The sequence below is a fragment of the Danio rerio genome, chromosome 25 (assembly GCF_052040795.2).
Source record: "Danio rerio strain M-AB ecotype USA chromosome 25, GRCz13ab, whole genome shotgun sequence".
NCBI classification, from domain to species: Eukaryota; Metazoa; Chordata; class Actinopteri; order Cypriniformes; family Danionidae; genus Danio; species Danio rerio.
This window is the reverse complement of record NC_141045.1, coordinates 16,589,080-16,609,450: the sequence shown is the minus strand read 5'-3', so window position 1 is coordinate 16,609,450 and position 20,371 is coordinate 16,589,080. Positions and strand designations below refer to the sequence as shown.

Below are 20,371 nucleotides of genomic sequence, written 5' to 3'. Positions count from 1 at the left end.
TTTTCCACTTATAAAGTCCGCCATGTAAATAGCAAATACGCCATGGTGTGACGCAACTGAATCTTAAAGGGAATGGGAGATGAGACTCTGATTGGTTTAATGTACCTTACAGTATGCTCAAAACTAGGGTTGTAACAATATACCGGTATGACGGTTTACCACGATTTGAACGTGCACGATTATCATACAATGAACAATTGCATATCAACGGTTTTAACCCTTAAAGACCGAGACAGCCGCCCGCGGCTAAAAATAAGTATTGCTCTTAAATGTTTAATAACTTTTGATCCGCTGATCCGATTCATACAATTCAAAGATTGGCATAAAGAAGAGAATCTCAGCTTTCCAGTGCTGTATCACATAACATTCGGACTTTCAGAGGCTCCGGAATCAGTGCAGTTACGTCATCAAAATTTGACAACGCTGATTTGACAAAGAAACGCTCGTCACTGTGTCTCCGGACAAACCAGACATGATACATTGATGCATTGTCCCTCCTCCATGCCCAGATTGGTTCAAACTCGCTATATCACAACCAATAAGCATAGTTTTCACTTTTGTTTGTGGACCAACACTGAGCTTTTTGAACAACACGGAATGAGAGATAGGCATACATTTCTGCACGGCTAAATAAAACGCAAAAAAAAAAAGTTTTGCATGAAATAATTCTCATACTAAGTACTTTTGCATGCACAGCAGCACAGAAACATGACAAAACAGTGACACAGCAAAGACGAACTGCTGCTCTTGCTGTTTTCAAAAGACGCAAATGAAGGTGCAGCTGTTTGTCTGCATTGCATACAACCACATCCAAATCCATATCCACAGACAACCATATCCATGCTGGCACATAAAACCTAAGGATGTTCCATATTGAATCTAGTTTCGTTATGTAACTATTTATAGTATAGTAAATATTTATATCTATTTTTTTACTGAGGATTTGCACCATGTTTATTTGGACTTTGACACATTATTTATTAGTTTTTTATTTGTTCATTGTACAAGTGGACACATTCTCTCACCTCAGCGGTCAAGATTAAGTCCTGAAAATCTCAACATGCTTACATTTCTTCATCACAACCTAGACTGAAAAAAACAACGCTTTAAATACATGTTTACAGCCATAAACTTGGTATTGCACTTTTGGTCTCCCATTTATCCTGCTTATAAGGAAGGACAGTTTATTTTTGTCTAATCTTAAAAGACCCTGCTTGTTTATTCCTTCTAATTTAATTTATTAAAATGGGAGATTTTTCAGTTTATTTTTATAAAAGACTTCTATAGTTCTATTAAAATGGTTCTTTCAAAAGTTTGTTGAAATAAAACCTTTGTTCAGTCAGAAAACGTGTTCTTATTCTTTTCAGGGTCTTTGCTATGAGAATTACTATTTAATACCGTATACCGCGAAACCGTCAAACCGTGGTATTGTTTTAGACGATTATCATACCGTAAAAAATTCATACCGTTACAACCCTACTCAAAACACATAAATAAGTCATTAAGAGAATAAGCACAACCCTTTTAGACCTTTTAGTGATCCTCAACCACTGGGCTGTGGATAGGTACCCGTCCATAGATCAGTTGGTTCCGGGCCGAACAAGAAATCGTTAATTAATTTAGTTTTATTTATTATCTGAGTCTGATCAAACTTTTATTTTAAAAAATCTTTTATTTTGAAAAATGACTGTATTCTCTCGTTTATTTCAGACATATGGACACATGTTGGATAAATAGAGCAAAGCCACACCACACTAACTTAATCTTTCATTGTTATATGAATTTTAAAAGAAGTGTGCAACATTTTCACGCTAGAAACATGTTTTATGCAGGAATGTAACTGATATGCTGCAACAGCTCCTTCAAATACTAGATCAATGCAGCGAGTTTTGACGCTCTCACCGCCGGAGCTGAAGGCAGACAGCGTTGTCGCCAGGGCGGCCAGAGCAAACTTAGACACTCTCGCTGCTTTCAGTGTGAACGTACGGTAAGAAACGTCTTTGGAAAGTTTCTTTGCTAAGGGGAAAAAGCCCATTGAAGGCAAACTGCCTAGGAATGGATCTGTAATCCATTTGTCAACAAATCAGGTAAATCCACCATGTCTGTGCAAGAAGATCAACTGCTGGAGATCACAAATAACGACGACTTTTTAGGAGCTGTTTGGATAACGCATTTTTCGTGCAAGATTGTTATTTCCAATGGAGGTGGGCGGCTTGTGCATGCAAGCGGTGTGACGCGCTCGAAAAATCCAGACATTTGAAAGAATGTTGTGAGTGCACCACGAGTCACGTGACAAGAGCTGACCAATCAGCTTCAGCTTGTATGGAATACACACATTTTGGTAGACTAACTATCCCAGACAAACACAGAATACCCAAACACTGAAGTGCTTTGTATATTTCCCCATAAATAAAGCTTGTATCAGAGTGACAGCAATGCTTTGTCAGCTTGTCATCCTCTGAGAAAACAGTTCGAACAGTACGATTCCACCCGGTCTGCTGTAAAATTGATAAGCGTTGACCATTCTGCCGTGATAAAAAGGTTGGGGACCACTCTTGTAGACCATGCGCTGGTACACAGACCATTTTTTTCTGTTCTTAAAATTGTAAAAGTGAAATCAGACATGCCCTTAATGCTTTTGCATCATATGCTTTAGACATCATGCTAAGATTGTTAAAATAAATCCCTCTATCTCTCTTTCTCTAAACCCTGTAAAGCGATTACAAATTTTACATTGAAAATAAAAATAAATGCAGCTATCACAATCATCTGAAACTGTCACAATTAGATTAAATAACCGCAATTAGACGGTTGTAATCATGACAAGGCCTATCCACAACCATACAAAATTGCACCAATAAACAAACAATACCTCTGTTTATGCCTCTGTTGACCCTTTAACGCCTCGTGTTTTTCACCCACAAACCAGATTATCCCCATCCCGCCATAAACCTCGTTTCATAAGCCTGAGGAGATTTTCAGGTGTGAGCTGGCACACAATTTCATTACCACTTCTCCGAATTGTGTATTAATCTGGCAGGAGTCGCCATCAATCCCTTGATCAGAGCAAAACAGATCAAAGCGAGAGGAGGAAAAAAAGGTAACTGGATGGTTTATGGCATGGATAATGGACATCATAATCTGTTCATTCATTAACAAAACAGATTAGAGAGAACATATTTGTTTGTCACCGCTCCTGGCAAAGACACACTTTTAGGAAGAGAGTTGGCATCAGATGGCTGGATCTAAGTATTAGCTCGACACACGTGACCTGAAAATGAGTGGCTTGTGTTATAGCAGATGTCCTCATAGGCAAGTCACAAACAACAGAGCTTGTTTTAGAGCTATGAGTGATTAAGAAGCTTGTGAGAAACGCAAACTGTTAGGGATCGATACTAATCTGGACAATGTGTGCTGTCATGTTGGACTGGGCGATAAGTTAAATTAATAAATGCTCGATATTGTTGTTGTTTTTTACATTTAACTTGTTAAGTAGCATATACAATGCTTACTCTCATACAGCATTTAAAGTACACATGAAATCAAAACTAATTATATTGATCTTGTTAGCTCATGTTGCTAGTTTTAAGGTGAACAATTCATCTGTGCATGTCATTAAAAAAAGAAAAATCGTTGGACTTGTAATCTTTAATTGAAAGGTTCCTGTTTGTTTTCAGTTCAATTCTCAGATTACATCTGTCTGAGGTATTGGGAGTGGTTGACATACTTAACCACACCCCTCCAACTGTCAGTTTTGACAGCGCTATGACACCAAACGGAAATGGTGAGGAGGAGGTGTCTGTTAGGTTGCATTGACTCTCTCGAAACCCTTTTCTCAATTTTCTGAATGAAATGCCTACTTTATTTCATCCAACAGTGTTGGGGAAAGTTACTTTTAAAAGTAATGGATTACAATATTGAGTTAATCCCCAAAAAAGTAACTAGTTCAGTGCTCGATAATAAGAACTACCCGATGGCCCGGGGCCAGCGTGCGAGACGCTCGGGCCAGTGTACAGAATGTTACTGGCCCGATCGGGCCAGTGCTGCCTTGTCACAAAAGTTTGGCTCCGACTGTCTGTCAATGGCGTGCAAATACAATATTAGGGTGCTTTTACACATAGACGTTTGTTTTGGAATCTGTCTCGTTTCCCCGTGGTTAGCACGGTTTGTTTGGCATATGTGAATCCAGCAATCGCTATTGACATCCGCGTCAAATCAATCAGTCCGAGATCACCTGAATGAGATGATCTCTGCTCGATTAGTGGATCGACTGTAGTGAGAAAACAATGCATTGAACTAACAAACCAGGCTATATCACAGTGTATTATGATTGTGTAATAGCCATATGACTGCTATGCGAAGAGAGAATGATGGGCGGAGCGGTTAAGTTGGTTTTGTTTTCAATAACTTATTCCTGACACATTCAGTGATAAACTGCAATAACTCAAAAACTTCTTACCCTAAAAAGATCTAAAGTGTGTTTCCTACAAAAAGACAAAGCTCGTTGTTTCACAGCTGTTTTTTTTTTCTTTTTTTTGTGAAAACAAAACCAAAAGTGCTTCTTTTTTGCGTTTTTTTTTTTTTTTCCACATAGGTGTTTTTTTTTTTTTTATAAAATGACTTGTCATTCACGGTCGCATATGGGAACTTTCAGAACCTCTCCTTTTACCCTTTGTAAAAAAAAAAAAAAAAAAACATTTTCATGAGCAGGGCGGGATGTCATTCCTGCTGGTAAATGTGCGCTTCATGTCTAATGCGGAAGTGAAAACATGCTGAAATATTACAGAGAGCTGTTTATCCGTTAGGAAAATTGACCGAAGTTACCATCTGATTAAATAAGAAATAGATATGTTGTATTAGGCCTGTTGTTTTGTTTATTTCTGCATTGACAGCTCGAAAGAAAGATCAACATTGATCTTCTTCATGATCTGATGCAGTCTCGGTTCATCTGTTATTTCTCTCCATAATTTAAGTCTATAATGGCGAATTATAGCCAACGTTTCTTTAATAGATTAATTTAATTGATAGATTTTTTAAAAACTGGACAACTGAAATGAGGCTCTGTATGAGACAGTCTGACCTCTCTGATTTGTATTTGGTGACGATGTCTGTGGGCTGTAAAAATTAAAGTGCATACTTTTGCTTATAAAATATTCTATACACAACTGCTCAAGTTTGGGGTCAGTATGATTGTTTAATATGTTAAAATAAGCTTCTCCTGCTCACCAAGGTTTCATTTATTATATCATAAATACAGCAAAATTGTGAAATGTTGCACTATGAAATAACTGTTCAAAAGTAGTTTATCATTTAATTTCATAATTTATTCCATTGATTTTAAAGATTAATTTTCAGCTTCATTACTCCACTCTTCAGAGTAATAGTAATAGTAATAAAAGCAATAATGTCTGGAATAATGGTTTTATTTGAAATATAAATATAGCTATTAACTTCTTTTTTTTTTTTTTTTGGTGAGGCCAGTAAAAATTTTGCAGGGCAAGTAAAAATTGGAACCACTGGCCCGATCGGGCCAGTAGAAAAAATCCTTATCGTTGAACCCTGTAGTTGCGTGACTTAGTTACTTTTTATGGCAAGTAACTTTTTACATTACTTTTTATTACCTGGATGAGGCCTACACCTTCATTTACCTTTAAAAACACATTACAAAATTTATATATATATAACTTGCTATGGTAATACAACAACAATAGTAATATAAACAAATTACCCAATACTGTATTGTAAGTTTTCTAAAACTACTACAATAACTTTAGTTTTACTTGCATTAAAACTAAAGTGCACTACAGTATTTTTTTAATGTTTATCAGTTCATAATAGTAAATACTATTGTGTTCTGGAGCTAGGTATGGGAGAATAACCAGTCTCAAGGGATACCGCGATTTGTAAAAGTCAAGGTTTTAAAACCACCAAAATTTTCTGTTGTACCATTCTAAGGTACGTGTAAGATTTGTTTTGGTTTATTATTTTTTTGAACCTATTTTATTTCATTTTTTAGGGCAACAGTACCTCCTACAAAAAAGGAACCTCCACATCAAAAGCTAATGGTCCAAAATATTTTAAATGTTCTTTACTATACAATATTTTCTGTTCAATAGAGGAAAAAGTTGCCGTTTTAATACCCAGACATTTAAAAAGAACCTATTTTGGAGCAGTAATCACAATACCGCGATACCGGGAAACCATGATATTTTTATCCAAGGTTATCATACCAACAGAATCTTATACCGACCCATGCCTATCTAGAGCATTTATTAACAAAGTCTAAATGCTCTAATATATACAGTATAATTGACTTTACTGTGGTATGGTTAAAACACTGTAGTATTTTCATGTGGGAATAATTCAGGAAATAAATAAATGAAAAAAAAAACATTTTCCTTGTAATTTGATAAACAAAAGCTGTATAAAGGTTCTAATGTTATCCTCAATCGAAAAAAAAAACAACAACAGCAAAGTCAAACACCAAAATAAGCACCCATCTATGGTGGTAATGCAAAAACAGTAGACAACGCCAAAACAGTAAGTATGAGCACATTATCAAGTGATCTGGATACTATATATTTCAATAAACTGTCAAGGAAAACAATTTTGCTTAAACCGCCCCGAATCCACAGGCAAAATCACAAAATGGAAGAGACGGTGGACAACCTGATTGAAGTCATTCATCTCTTGAGACGACCTGTTTGCTAACGGCTTGTCAAAGCTCGGTACTGATCATCCATCACAACACACTCACGGCTGAACTTTGTTATTTCACAAAACGACATAAAAAATACAGATAAAACAGTTTATGTTTGTATAAACAAAAAAGGTGTATGTTTTTCCACCTTGATAGCAAATGAAACATAAATACGAAAATGAAAATTCTGTCATCATTTAAACACTTAAACCTCTTTCGAGTTTATTTCTCCTCTTAAACCAAAAAATAAGATATTTTGAAGAATGATGTCTTCCATGGTTTTAAAAAAACATATATGGATGTGAATGGCTACCGCTTTTCAACATTCTTCAAAATATCTTCTTTGCTCAACAGAAAAAGGAAATCAGATGTGCAAAATTAAATCCGATTTTGAATTAATCAACAAAAAAAGCAGAAAGCACTGACTAATTAAATGCAAAAGTCTTCTGTTAAATTAAAAGTCTTCTGTTATAGGAGTTAAATCTTAGTTATTATCAAAATTACTTCCTAACATATGTATTTGTTAGACTAACTTTAATAAAGATCTTTTGTGGGTAATAATAAAGCAATTATTGTTAATAACTATTATAATTTAGTATTTTTTTTTCTTTAGAAGTTTAATGCATTCATTTTTGTTAAGGTATACAGTATGTTTTAAATGTTATTTTGTTTTTTGTTAAAACCAACAGTTCTTGTAATAAACTGGAAAGCTAATTATTTTTGTTCTTCTTTATATATTAATAAAAAATCATAAATCTTTCATTAATCAATAATTACTCAACATTTTTAGAAATCACACCTTCATGAATTTACTCAGAAATTCATCTACACCAGGGGTCCTGGAGGTCCGGTGCCCTGAAGGGTTTAGCTCCAACTTGCCTCAACACACCTGCCATTGTGTTTCAAGTATACCTAGTAAGACCTTGATTAGCTCGTTCAGGTGTGTTTGATTAGGATTGGAGCTAAAATCTGCAGGACACCAGACCTCCAGGAACAAGTTTGGTGATCCCTGATCTACACTAATACGGACAGATTTAAAATCATCATTTTCATTTAAAAATCATTTTCAGTCATTTGCCAAAAGTTAGTCATCCACTCTGAAACAACTAAAAACTGTTTTATCCCTGTACTGTGTATGCGTTAAAACATAAAACACTTTGAGCTGTATCATTTTCGTCCGACATTTATGTACTTTCCGGCACTTAGAAATGACATGGCAGTATATCTAGGAAAAACAACAAATTTTTTATAAATAAGCAAGCATTCCGTGTCCTAAAGCAATCTGGAGCATGTTCAAACTGACATCAATCTTTAACAATGCTGGCCAAAAGGAGAGCATCCAAAGCAACTGCTGTAAATATCCTCCAGCATTTTAGCTGAATTAATTACATGACTAAAAACATCATAATTTTCGAAAACCTCTGTTTTAAAGTCCACACAGCAACTCGAAAATTTAATTTTTAAAATTTAACCACTTTGAAGAGCGTTTTCAAAAAGGTAAGTTTTCATTGTCTATAAATGCCATCTTGCACTCCAAAAATGACATTTGCTTTTTGTTCAAACTACTTATTTAAAATAAGCTGAAACGACACAATTCTTGAGTTAATAAGGTAACTTTTCTAATAAGGTATCTTTCATGTTGTCCTAGCACAAACTGATAGTGTGGAGCATTTTTTTTTACTGTATGATGTGCATTTTTAAACGAAAACATACACTGTAAAAAATTTTCTTGAATCAAATGAAGTTTTCTGGTCATCTCAACTTACATCAATCAAAATTACTTAAAATAATTAAGTTATAATACACTGTAAAATCCAAAAAGTTGCGGTAACTTAAACCATTTGAGGAAATCACATGCAACAAACCATTTAAGTTCAAAAACTAATTCTAATGAGTGCTGTGAACTTAATCCATTTGAGTAAACAAAGCAATTTAAGCACAGTAAAACCCCAATAAATGAAGAGAAACCAACTGAGTACTGTAAAACCCAATAAGTTGAGGCAACTCAAACTGTTTGAGGAAACCGATTACAAACCATTTTGAGTTTAAAAAAAAAACGAATCTATATGAGTACTGTAAACTTACTCCATTTAAGGTAAAGTAATGAGTTATTTAATTAACTCGTTACCTTCAACATTACCTTCAAGAGTTCAAAACTCTTTTCTAATAAGTAGAATTAACTTTCAGTAAATTTTGAGTTAACTACACTCCTTTAAATACACTCAAAAGTAAAAAAAAAAAACTTCAAAATCAAATTTACACAGCCTGTTGAACCATGGAATCATAGAAAACGAGAATTTATTATTTTAATTTAATAATTATAATCATTTATTCATAACTAATTGATACACACGATTAACAACTTTTTGTAAATTACACAGTATTTAACTGTAATTCGAACTGTACTTTACTGTGGGACAGTTATGCAATGTTACTGTATTTTAAAGTTGATTGTGAAAATGACTACTTTTACAGTAAACAAAAAATATACAGTAAATACATGTACTAAATGGTGCTGTAAATGTAAACACTGCATTTTTTCTGTAAATGATTAACAGTAAGTTACTGTAGATTCAACAGGAAGTTGTTAAAAGTGTAAGCAAAACAACTAATTATCCAAAAAATATATATATATCCAGAGCTCAGAAACCACAAACATGATCTGAACCTTTTGTGATTTGTTCATCCACTTATGATTACTGCAACATAGCACCAAACAAGAATGGAGGGGGGTAAAAAGGTTTCGTGTATACAGAAATAGAATGAACGCCTCAGACTGGACATAATCAACTTACACACGTCCTGTTCAGCTAATGAAGCGTGCGATCATGGAAAACCGGAACATGTCAGCTGTGAAAGCGGTCAGTCAGATGCTTTATTCCGATGTGACATCAGCACTTAATGAACTGCTTCAGCGGCAGTAATTAGACTGAGAGAAGTGCACATTCGGCCCAACTGGAAACTGTAATTGAGACACTGACTGCACGTCTGCTTATTCCAACATGGTATTTTAACATTTCCACTCCAGTTTTGCTTTGCGGCATCTGGTATACTGGCAAGTGCTGAATGAATCCTGACGCTAACAAAGCTAATTTGGGCTCTAAAGTCATTCTATGGAAGCTCTATATGTGCGTGGTTAGTTAAAAGATGAGACAGAGCATCAAATCAGGTTCTTTAAGGGGGTTTTTCACTTCACCGATTGAGTTTACTGACCATATATTGCATTTAAGAGTGTTTAAGACATTTGACAGAGTAAAACAATGGCAAGGCTGGATTCATTTGCTTAAATATTTGCTAAAATAAACATTAATACAACGAGTTACCTGTTTCTTGTTTTATGTATTGTATGTCGTTTTACTCCTTTGATTTTCTCTGATCATTTTTATACAATTTGTGTACAGCACAATGGTCAACAACTGTTTTTATATTGTGCTTTAAAAATAAAGTATATGTATTAAAGGCCAGTTAGCAAAAGGCTGTGCAGGTAAACCTTCCTTTGATCTCTAAAGGGGCTCTAGCGACAGACGCTAGAGGTCATGGTCTTTAGCCTCCTTGAAAGAGCAACCGACTCCTATGTGGAAGGTTGCCGGTTTGTGCAACCCACGAATCCTACAGCACCCAACCCGGTCTGAGCTGAAATTCTTTGTATGGGAGTCGGTTGCTTTAAAAAGGAGACTAAAGATCATGGCACCTTTAAAAGTCAGAGAAGTGAGGTTTATCTGCATAGCACTTCGTTAGCTGGCCTCTGTTACACTCACCCCCCTAAACCTCACTACCATCCCAGACAAGCCCCCACATGTAACCCACTAGTTCTACTGCACCCAACCTGCTCTGAGATAGGATCGAACTGGCGATTCTTTGGATGGTAGTCGGTTGCTTTAACAAAAAGACTAAAGAACATAGCCTCTAACGTTTGTCGCTAGAGCACTTTTAAGTGCTGATCACACCGAATGCGCATTTACGTTCTGAAAACGTAAAGCGCACCGCACTGCTTTTTTTTCTTGTCTTTCTTGTGCTTTTTTATGTCGCTTGACAACGACTGGACCAGCTGGGTATTGTTTGAGAGTGTTGCTGTGGATGTTCATATAATTTTAACAATTAATCATATTGTAATATTCATGATTTCTGAAGTCATATAGCTCTGGATAACCCAAAACAGCAACCCCAAGTCTCTCCTCCATCTTCGAAAATTCTCCATTGTTGTCTTGACAACACAAATACTGCAGGCACCTTAACGGAAACCCCACCTCTACTTTCCTTTGATTGGAGAATGAAAAACACGTAAGCGACGTGACACGCTTTTTCCACTCAGAGTTGGCTTTTTTTCAACTGGGAGCGCACGGCGTGCAACCGCAAAAACGCAAGACGCAGCAGGTCGTTAAAACGCGAGGCGCACAGGGCACATAAGCAGTGTGCAAAACCCTTGGGGCCATAAGTAAACCATTAAAAAAATGCACCTCTCAACGCATAAAGCACGTCTAAACCTCACTCCCATCCCAGATGAGCCTCTACATGTAACCAACCGGTCCTACTGCACCCAACCCACTCTGAGCTAGGATAGAACTGGTGATTCTTTGTATGGGAGTCAATTACTCTAACAAGGAAGCTAAAGAGCATAGCCTCTAGCGTCTGTTGCTAGAGCACCTTTAGAGGTCAGAGAAGTGAGGTTTAGCACTTCGCTAGCTGGCCTCTGTTACACTTACCACCCTAAACCTCACTCCCATCCCGGACGGGCCCCCACATGTAACCAACCAGTCCTACTGCACCCAACCCACTCTGAGCTGGGATTGAACCGGCGATTATTTGTATGGGAGTCGGTTGCTCTAACAAGGAGGCTAAAGACCATGGCCTCTAGCGACTGTCGCTGGAGCACTTTTAGAGGTCAGAAGAGAGAGGTTTACAATCATAGCACTTCGCTAGCTGGCCTCCGTTACACATAGTAAAAATAAACGTAACAATTTTTCATCTATTATTAATCTGCATTATCAGTCACAAAACATAATGCTATTATTAATAAAGTTGTTATTATTAGTGGATTTATAGTATTTTAGTAGCACCTAATTTGTAATATCATTAATATGCTTATAAATTAAATTGACTTATCAAATATCAAAAAGAAATTGCGGTTAGGAGTGTATTCGAATGATGTATTAATATGTATGCTGTTTATGTAGCCTTTAGTAGTTTAATAAAATATCAATAAGCATGCAAATTGCTTAAAAAGTGCATTCTCCATAGCATTGTAGATAATTACAGTAATGCAAAAAGAATAATTGCACATGTAAATAAACCACTCAAAAGCTGTTTTGTAATGTATACTATTTTTGACTCATTTACCAAAACAATAATTAACATGAGTGCTTGTTATGCATTTGATTAATAAATTCACTGTGTGATCTGATTGCATTTTAGAATCAACTGACAGGCCTGCACAAACCTCAATGTCGTAATTTCTTTAAATCTGAAGCCTTTCATGTTGTAAATCATATTAATGGCGGTATTAACAATGTAAAAAAGCTCTCCCTTTGTTCTCGGTGGTTTCAACAGTACATGGCAGTGAATCAAAGACTCCCGCTGTTGTCACTGCAAGCTTTTTTTTCATAAATGCAGCTCTTCTCTGAACAGATGGGTTTTGCAATGATGCTTCAAACAGTTAGATAGGATCAGACTGACTGGTCCAGGTTTTATATTGTGAGTTATAAAACAAACCACCACCATTTTTCAAGGCCACATTACACTTCGATGTTTTTACTTCTCACTGTAGGTTTTCAAATTGCGATTTTACTGCAAGCTTAATTTGATGTGTGAATATTTCAGAGCTCTTTATTTAACAGCAACTCTTAATACTTAATTTATTTCTAGAGCAGCTTCAACCAACCACATTGGGTACCAAAGTGCTGTACATAAACACACAAAATACATGCGAACAAGCAAGAAGCCAAAATACATAAACCTGAAACACATGATTAAAAGCTGAAGAAAATAAGTGTGTTTTCAGTGACCTGTGGAATGACTCCAAAGTAGGAGCTGTTCTTAAGGGGAGTGGAAGATCGTCCCAAAGTTTTGGAGCTGCTACTGAAAAAGCTCTATTAGCTCGGTGTTTTAAGTGTGATCGCAGAACTGTCAGATAGAGTCAATCAGGAGATCTCACGGGTTGATGTATATTAATTAGCTCAAAAATATACTCAGGGGCCAGGCAATGGAGGGATTTAAAATCATATAACAGTGCTACGTATTGAATTATAAACTGGATCGGTAACCAGTGTAGGGAAACCAGTACAGGTGAAATGTGCTCTCCTTTTTTGTGCCAGATAAAAAGCCTGGCAGCTGAGTTCTGGACCAATAGGTAACACTTAAGTAATAGGACCAAATTTAACCCAATGTATGGGTTAGTCCATGTTTTATCCAGTTTGGGTTTAAATAACCCAGCATTGTTTAGATTGAATATAATAGGACCAAATTTAACCCAGTGTTTGGGTTAGTCCATATTTTACCCAGTTCGGGTTTAAATAACCCATTATTTTTTAGATTGAATTAAATAGGACCAAATTTAACCCAATGTTTTGGTTAGTCCATATTTTAACCAGTTTGGGTTTAAATAACCCATTATTTTTTAGACTGAATTAAATAGGACCAAATTTAACCCAATGTTTCGGTTAGTCCATATTTTAACCAGTTTGGCTTTAAATTACCCATTATTTTTTAGAGCGAATGTAATTGCAATTTGAGTTCTTGACCAATAGGTAACACTTAACTAATAGGATTAAATTTAACCCAATGTATGGGTTTTGGGTTAGTCCATGTTTGACCCAGTTTGGGTTTAAATAACCCAGCATTTTTTAAGAGTGAATGTAATTGCAAGGTGAGTTCTGGACCAAGAGGCAACAATCAATTTGAAGGACCAAATTTAACCCAATGTTTGGGTTAGTCCATATTTTACCCAGATTGGGTTTAAATAACCCAGCATTTTTTAGAGTGAATGTAATTGCGAGTTTTTTCTATTTCATAATGTCACAAATGTATTTTTGTAGCTAACTATAAATCTATTTTAATGGTTACAAATAATTTTTTTATTACTCAAGTGCTGAGCAGTATGACACACTATATATTGTTACTAGGTGTGTAACGATATTTAAACCGAACCGAAAAAAAATCCAATAGTCTAATAGTGAGCCACGCCATCTTTGCTGCTTGTTTAAACTACCCATATATAAAGAGCTGAATCAACACAATCCCTGAGTTTTTTGGGAGGACAACTTAACTTTTTAATGTTATTGTGACATTTTATGATATTATGGTTAACTTAGTATTGGTTTCTGGTGAACTATAATTCAGACTCAACATGCATATCTTGGAGTGTGACTATTGCGGATGCTGTAACTATATTTATTGTGCAGCCCTTACCGATATCAATTGCATCTCCAGCAATAACAATTACACATAATCCACAAGGCAATACTATACTCCACCTACTCCATTAAAACTTGCCTTTAGTTTCCCATAACGTGCCACCTTTTTCCTGACAGGTGACAAAACATTCCTATAAAACAGGCAATTAATGCAGAAAATCCCATCTAGTTACGTTCAGCTAATTACTGAATCCAGTCACTCCAGGTTTGGGGCCACAAAAAGGCCTTTGAAAATCAAACGGAGCAGTTCATCACTGTCACTCTGGTAATACACTCAGTCTTTCCACTCCGGTAAAAAAAAAAAAGAAAATGCAGATCAGTTCGCATGGCAACATTACACAGCGGGCTCCTGTTGACTAGCAGAAGCATCACTGTAGGGGCATTGAGGAGAGATGCCTCATCCTCAGCAAGCCACAAGTGTGTCTGGCCCTTTGCCATAGATCCAGCTCAAAGCCAACAAGGACAATGGCGGTTTTATGAATGAGAAGGCACAGGCTCTTTTTTACCTCTGTGTATTAAGCCTATGGTCCAGAGTGATGCGTGTCTTTGTGTGTCCGCATAAAACTAATCTGCTGTAATTCTAGCTTTATAAACGTACTTATCTTGTAATTCTAGCATTGGAAAACGGTTTCGATATCTGCATATTCCATGGAAAGGGACATCATCATGCCTGGAGTTAGTTCACATAATTGATGCTAAACTTATTTGCACAAATTTAATTATGATTTAAATGCTATTCTGGTCTTCGGGCAAAGGCGACTGATATATCGCATCACTTTTCATGGATGAACAACCAACTGGGGACAGATTTGAACAAAAGCTTGTGGCGGTGCGAAATAGGAGTGTGTGTGTGTGTGTGTGTGTTGGGCATCAAAACCATATGTACTGGACTGAATCAGAATCCATATTATTTTGGTGCCTCATTTGAAATGCTGCATAATGCCCAAGCTGTCGATTGAAATCTGATAAGCAGGGTGATTGGAACAGTGGTGTAAAGTAACAAATTATTAAAGAAGGTTGTGTAAAGTAACAAATACTCCAATGTAATTGAGTAGTTTTTCTCTGGAATTGTAATTTGCTAAGTAGTTAAAAAAAAAATAAAAGTGAATTGGAAACAAGCTTCCTTCTATGAAGAATTCAATAGGCTAAATCAGTGTTTCTCAACCCAATTCCTGGAGGCAAACAAACAGTACATTATTGGATGTCTCACTTATCTGACCCATTAACTTCAGCTTTTGGAGAGCTTCAGCTCTTCCCTTATGAGTTGATTCAGGTGTGTTTGATTAGGAAGAGTTTGAAATGTGTACTGTTGGTATGCCTTCAGGAACACGGTTGGTAAACACTGGGCTACATTTTAAATCAGTAACACATATATTGTTAAACCAGCTTACTGCAAATCTAATTTTTTCCTAACCATGAACTTGGCATGGGCCGGTATAAGATACTGACTCTGTGATAACCTTGGATAAAAATATCACGCTTTCAGGTATTGTGATGACTGCTCTAAAATCTGTTCTTTTTAAATGTCTTGGTAAAATAATAAAGCTTTTTCTGTATTTGAACACAATATATTTAATTTTGAGAAACCTTTTAAATATTTTGGGACAGTGAAAATGTCAGGCTAAACAATTCCAATGAATTATTGACTTCTGCTGTTTTCATTAGTTTCAAAAATATTGATTTTATTTTACAAGTTAGAACGGCATCTTTATATGTTTTTGCTCGAGATACTGTTGTCCTAAAAAACAAACAAAAACATAAAAATAAAATCTTACATATACTGTAGGAACAGTATAGCAGAAAATAATCATAATAATTATCATTTAAAAACTAAACAAATAATAATTTAAAAACTTGACTTTTCCAGAATGCGGTATACTTTGAAAACGGTTATCACCCAATGCCTACCATGAACGACATGTGTGAGCACCATGTGTGTGCTTTGAATTGTTTTTGCAGCACTTTGCTTCACAGCCTAAAAAAAGTTAATGGAGAAATGGTGCAACGCCCTACTAAAGACAGCACTGACCACAGATGTGATGAGTTGCATATGTGGATAAAATAGAGCATATCGGTTACTGTAATTTAAACGAGTACAAAGACATTTTAATTAAGCATAACATTAATGGAACGTTTGTAGCATTCTGAAAATAAAGACAGCTTCATTGTTATTAGTTCAGTAACTGTTAGTAATATTAATGCACCAAATTTTCAGCCATAGAAAATTATCGGCTGAAATTGAACATGTTTTAAATGATTAAGTTTACTTTATAAGTTCTTACAAATATACTTTGTATTATTTAATACAATGATGATTCGTTATAACAAAGCATTTTCGGTTTCGTTTTTTGGCCAAGTGCATTCTGTGTCATCTAGGAATTTTTGGTGCATCACTAGTAGTTAGAATGAACTTTTAGGCATTATTACTATTTTAAAAGTATCAATTTGACACTAAAATCAGAAAAATACAAATTTTCTGTGACTAGTCGCCTAATATGTATATATTTTTTACTTTATAGTTTTACAAAGGTTACACTCAAATCTGCTTACTCGTATTTGCGCAATTATTTAAAATCACAATAACTTGCGAACAGTTATCTCTTTTTTTGCAGCTTTTAGTTAATAGATTACATACATCAGCTCTATTTATTAGCGACTTTGTGCCAGTTTATTCGCTGTGTTAGATTTTATGAAAAATGAGCTGAAAATGAGTCCTTTAATGTATGCACTGTCAGCAGATAGCTCTCAGAACTTTACACTCTCATTGGCACGTTCATGGGGCTGTGCTCACTGTTAAATCTGGCTCTTCATGTTGTGGTATATTGACGTACCACTAGAAATATCTATATCCGAGTATCATTATCTGAACAAAACCATCAAGTGCTAGAGATCAACAACATTACAATTGTATACAACAATGGAACGCTTAAGGTACTATCATTGATATGGACTAAAAACTGAGTGGTATCTTATCATTATACACATCTATCTTGTTTAATTAAAAGTTCATATCTTGTTTGTGGACAGTCCTAATGAATATTTTTTTTGTTTTTTTTTTACCAAATCAGTTGTTTTGGCAATTAGAAAATGTCCCCCTGACTTTTAGAGACAGACCATTTAGAAACAGGTGATTAATAATAAAATTAACGTACAATTTTGAATCTCATTCAGCTGTCCCGCCACTTTTGAAATGTCCGCTACGCCCCTGCGTATAGTTAACAAAAGTTAGAATTGCAAGACAAACTCAAAATGGCAAGATAAAAACTTAATTGTATAATATTAATTGTATAAAAGCATTACAAATACAAAATGGAAAGATGAACTTAGAATTGTAATGTGTAAACTTAGAAATGAGACTTATAAACTTATAATTGTATCATAAACTCAGAATTGAAAGTTATTAACTCAGAACTGAATCATGTAAACACAGAATTAATTACAGAGAATTGTAAGATAAACTTGTAACAAACTCAAAATTGTGACGTGTAAACTCAGAAGTGTGAATTAAAAACTTACAATTACAAGACTTCATGGTTTCCGCTACATTCATTCTTCCATGGCAGGGCGCCACGCCAAAATTGATCCCATCACGGCTACATTACAACTTCTCATACAAATCATTCAGTTCTGTTTTTTTTTTCAAATAGTGGGTGATAATCGCAACAAAACATATTGGAAGGTAAGTTAATAATAACAGTGCAAACTTTTCTGTAACCGTAGTAGTGCTAAGCGTCATTTGTTTAACCCTTTAAGGTGACGTGCTGACTGACTGACTGACAGGGGCGTGATGCGTGAGGCCAGCAAACATGATGGATAGCTGTTTCACTTTACTTCAAGACGAATTAATGCCACTCTGTAGGTCTATTGGAGACATTCATAAATATTCCTAGCAAATCTAATAAATGTTGGAGACATACTTGTTACATAAACACACTAAATCGCACTTCAGCAACGTTTGAGCGCACACAAGAAGATCTGTACTTGAGCAGCGTATATTTGAGGGCGTGCAAGAATTTTTGTGCACGAGCAGAGGAAATCGGCGTGCAAGCAAAGAGATTTTGCTGGAAAAACAGCTGGAAATAAATCCTAGAGAGAACACTGGACTTATAAACACAAAATTGTACGATAAAATCAGAATTCGGTCTTATAATCACAAGATTTAGAATTGCGAGTTATTCATTCATGTTGTCCCAACACAAATCCATTAGTTTAACATAATTGTTTTAACCGATTTCAGTGGGTTAAACACAAAACAATTAAGTTGTCCCCAAAAACATTCAAGAATGGTGTTGTTTCAGCTCATTTCAAATAAGTTTTGAACAAACAGCCATTTTTGTATGTGTGTGTTGTTTTGTTTTGTTTTTGGACGCAGGTTGGTTTATTAACCATTATTAATGTCACTATTGAGAAAGGATTTTTTTATGTTTATATTAGTTGTCTCTTTTCACAGAATTATCAAATAAAACTGTTTTATCTAACCAAGCCACCTTCTTGACTGCCATTGTTTGTTTGTTTTATTTACCATTAACTGACTTTATTTCTCGCAACTATAAAACAATTTCTTGCTGTGAATTGGCCACCTTGTTAGATATTTATTGTTGCTTTACCAATCGTGTGTGTTCTGGTCTATATTAATTTACAGTCAGTAACCTAAGAATGTTAATGAACCTGTGGACGAACAAAAACAACAAAAAAGCTTCGGGTTAAGACAAATCAAAACCTCCACATTTCTTCACCTAAGCCACCTATCAATTTACCCCTCAGCCACTCGCTAATTTTAATAGGTGCCTAAAATCCCAATCAAATAAAATAAATGAATAAAATGCCCGTAAAGCGAACACTGCAGCACCAAATTCCCTGGTCATCAGACGTCACATGCTGTTTATACATACACAATACCTGCACCTTGTTTTGTCTGAGATTCTCACAAACCGCAAATAAAACGCAGACAAAACAAATCCTGAAGAGCTAAACAAACATATCTATGACCCTTTAATCAAAGCCACTCAGGGGTCAGCTTACATTCCGCATTGCGTTTAACATTTACAACGACCAAACAATACCTGTGTGTAGTTCGTTAGAAATTATTCGAAATTCGAATTTGAACGAACAGCTTCGAAATATTTAAATAGAACAGAACACAAACAAAAGAACATTCGGACTGTTTCTGAACCCGCACTCAAACAGGTTGTCAACAAAAATACCTCAGAAATGTATCTCACCGTCAATGGCGAATATGGACGGCACCAAGAGCAGTGTAATTCCAATAGATATCAGACACTTGGTCCAGACTCCGTCCACATATTTTCTGCACAAGGACAAGCCTATCCATTCCGACGTGCGTTGGGTTCCAGCTTTGCCGTTCCCGCAACCGGAGCCCAAAATGTAGAAATTGTTACGCGCGTTACTTGGGGCCATCTGGCTAGAGATAAATTCAGCAATAGGCCGAAAGGTCCCGAAAAAGACATTTGATCTATCCTTTCCAGTTCCTTAAACTGAGGTCTTCTCTCCACTGTTTTGTTTTTCAGCTCTGTGTCAGCATTGAAAGTTTAAGGCGATGCGTCTGCAAAGCGCATTCAGGAGCATCCGTGACCGACACATCAATCACGCGCGTCTTCATACAGCAGGCTATTTCTATCGCGCTCCATCAAACGCGTTTCCAGCATCGGAATCCGAGAGCGTCAACGCTATAATCCCGCTTTTACATTAAGGTTGTTGCGAAGGGGAGGAAAAGGGATGCATTTGATTAGGAAAAAATAGCACGTCTCCAAGAGAGAGAGAGGATGGAGGCAAACTGGTGATGAGGCGAGTTATTATGAGGACTGATGTGGCAGTGGAAGACGACCTCTGCTGGGTTTACACGAGGATGAAAACCCGCCAATGAAAACCTCGAAAACAACAGGCATTCCACGAAATTATTTATTGTAGTCCGTTTTCTTGTTGCTAATATATTATAACAATCCGTAAATTGCATTAAGCTATTTTATAATTGTATAATTTAAGTGGTAGGCTACTTGAATAGCTTCAATTGTGAAATTGGCTTAATTACTAGTTAAAACAAAAAAAGTAGAAATATACTGATACCTTCAAAGTTTCACGTTTTAGTTTGCTATATATAAAAACAAAATGAACCCTGTAAATGAGTATTTTATGTAGGCCTATATAGCTAGTTTACAACACGTTACAACACATAATTAACTTAAAATCAATTGGCTTGAAAATAAATCATTTGGTATTGAAGTACGTGGGATATTTAAAAAGG

The 20,371-nt window shown here is 35.8% G+C and overlaps 2 protein-coding genes across 5 annotated transcripts in view; one reads left to right on the top strand and one right to left on the bottom strand.

The window, feature by feature from the left end:
- The window catches only part of kiaa1549la (KIAA1549-like a), a 128,367-nt gene extending 108,434 nt beyond the window's left edge, over nt 1-19,933 (bottom strand). For all 4 annotated transcript variants that reach the window (XM_087312006.1, XM_087312007.1, XM_087312008.1 and 1 more), the window contains exon 1: nt 19,332-19,933. In XM_087312006.1, the coding sequence (XP_087168132.1) occupies nt 19,332-19,527 (196 nt within the window). In that variant the 5' untranslated portion in view covers nt 19,528-19,933. The remainder of the gene's footprint in view (nt 1-19,331) is intronic.
- LOC147830838 (uncharacterized) overlaps nt 1-20,371 on the top strand; it is a 688,366-nt gene that overhangs the window by 434,306 nt on the left and 233,689 nt on the right. The gene's annotated exons all lie outside the window — the stretch shown is intronic.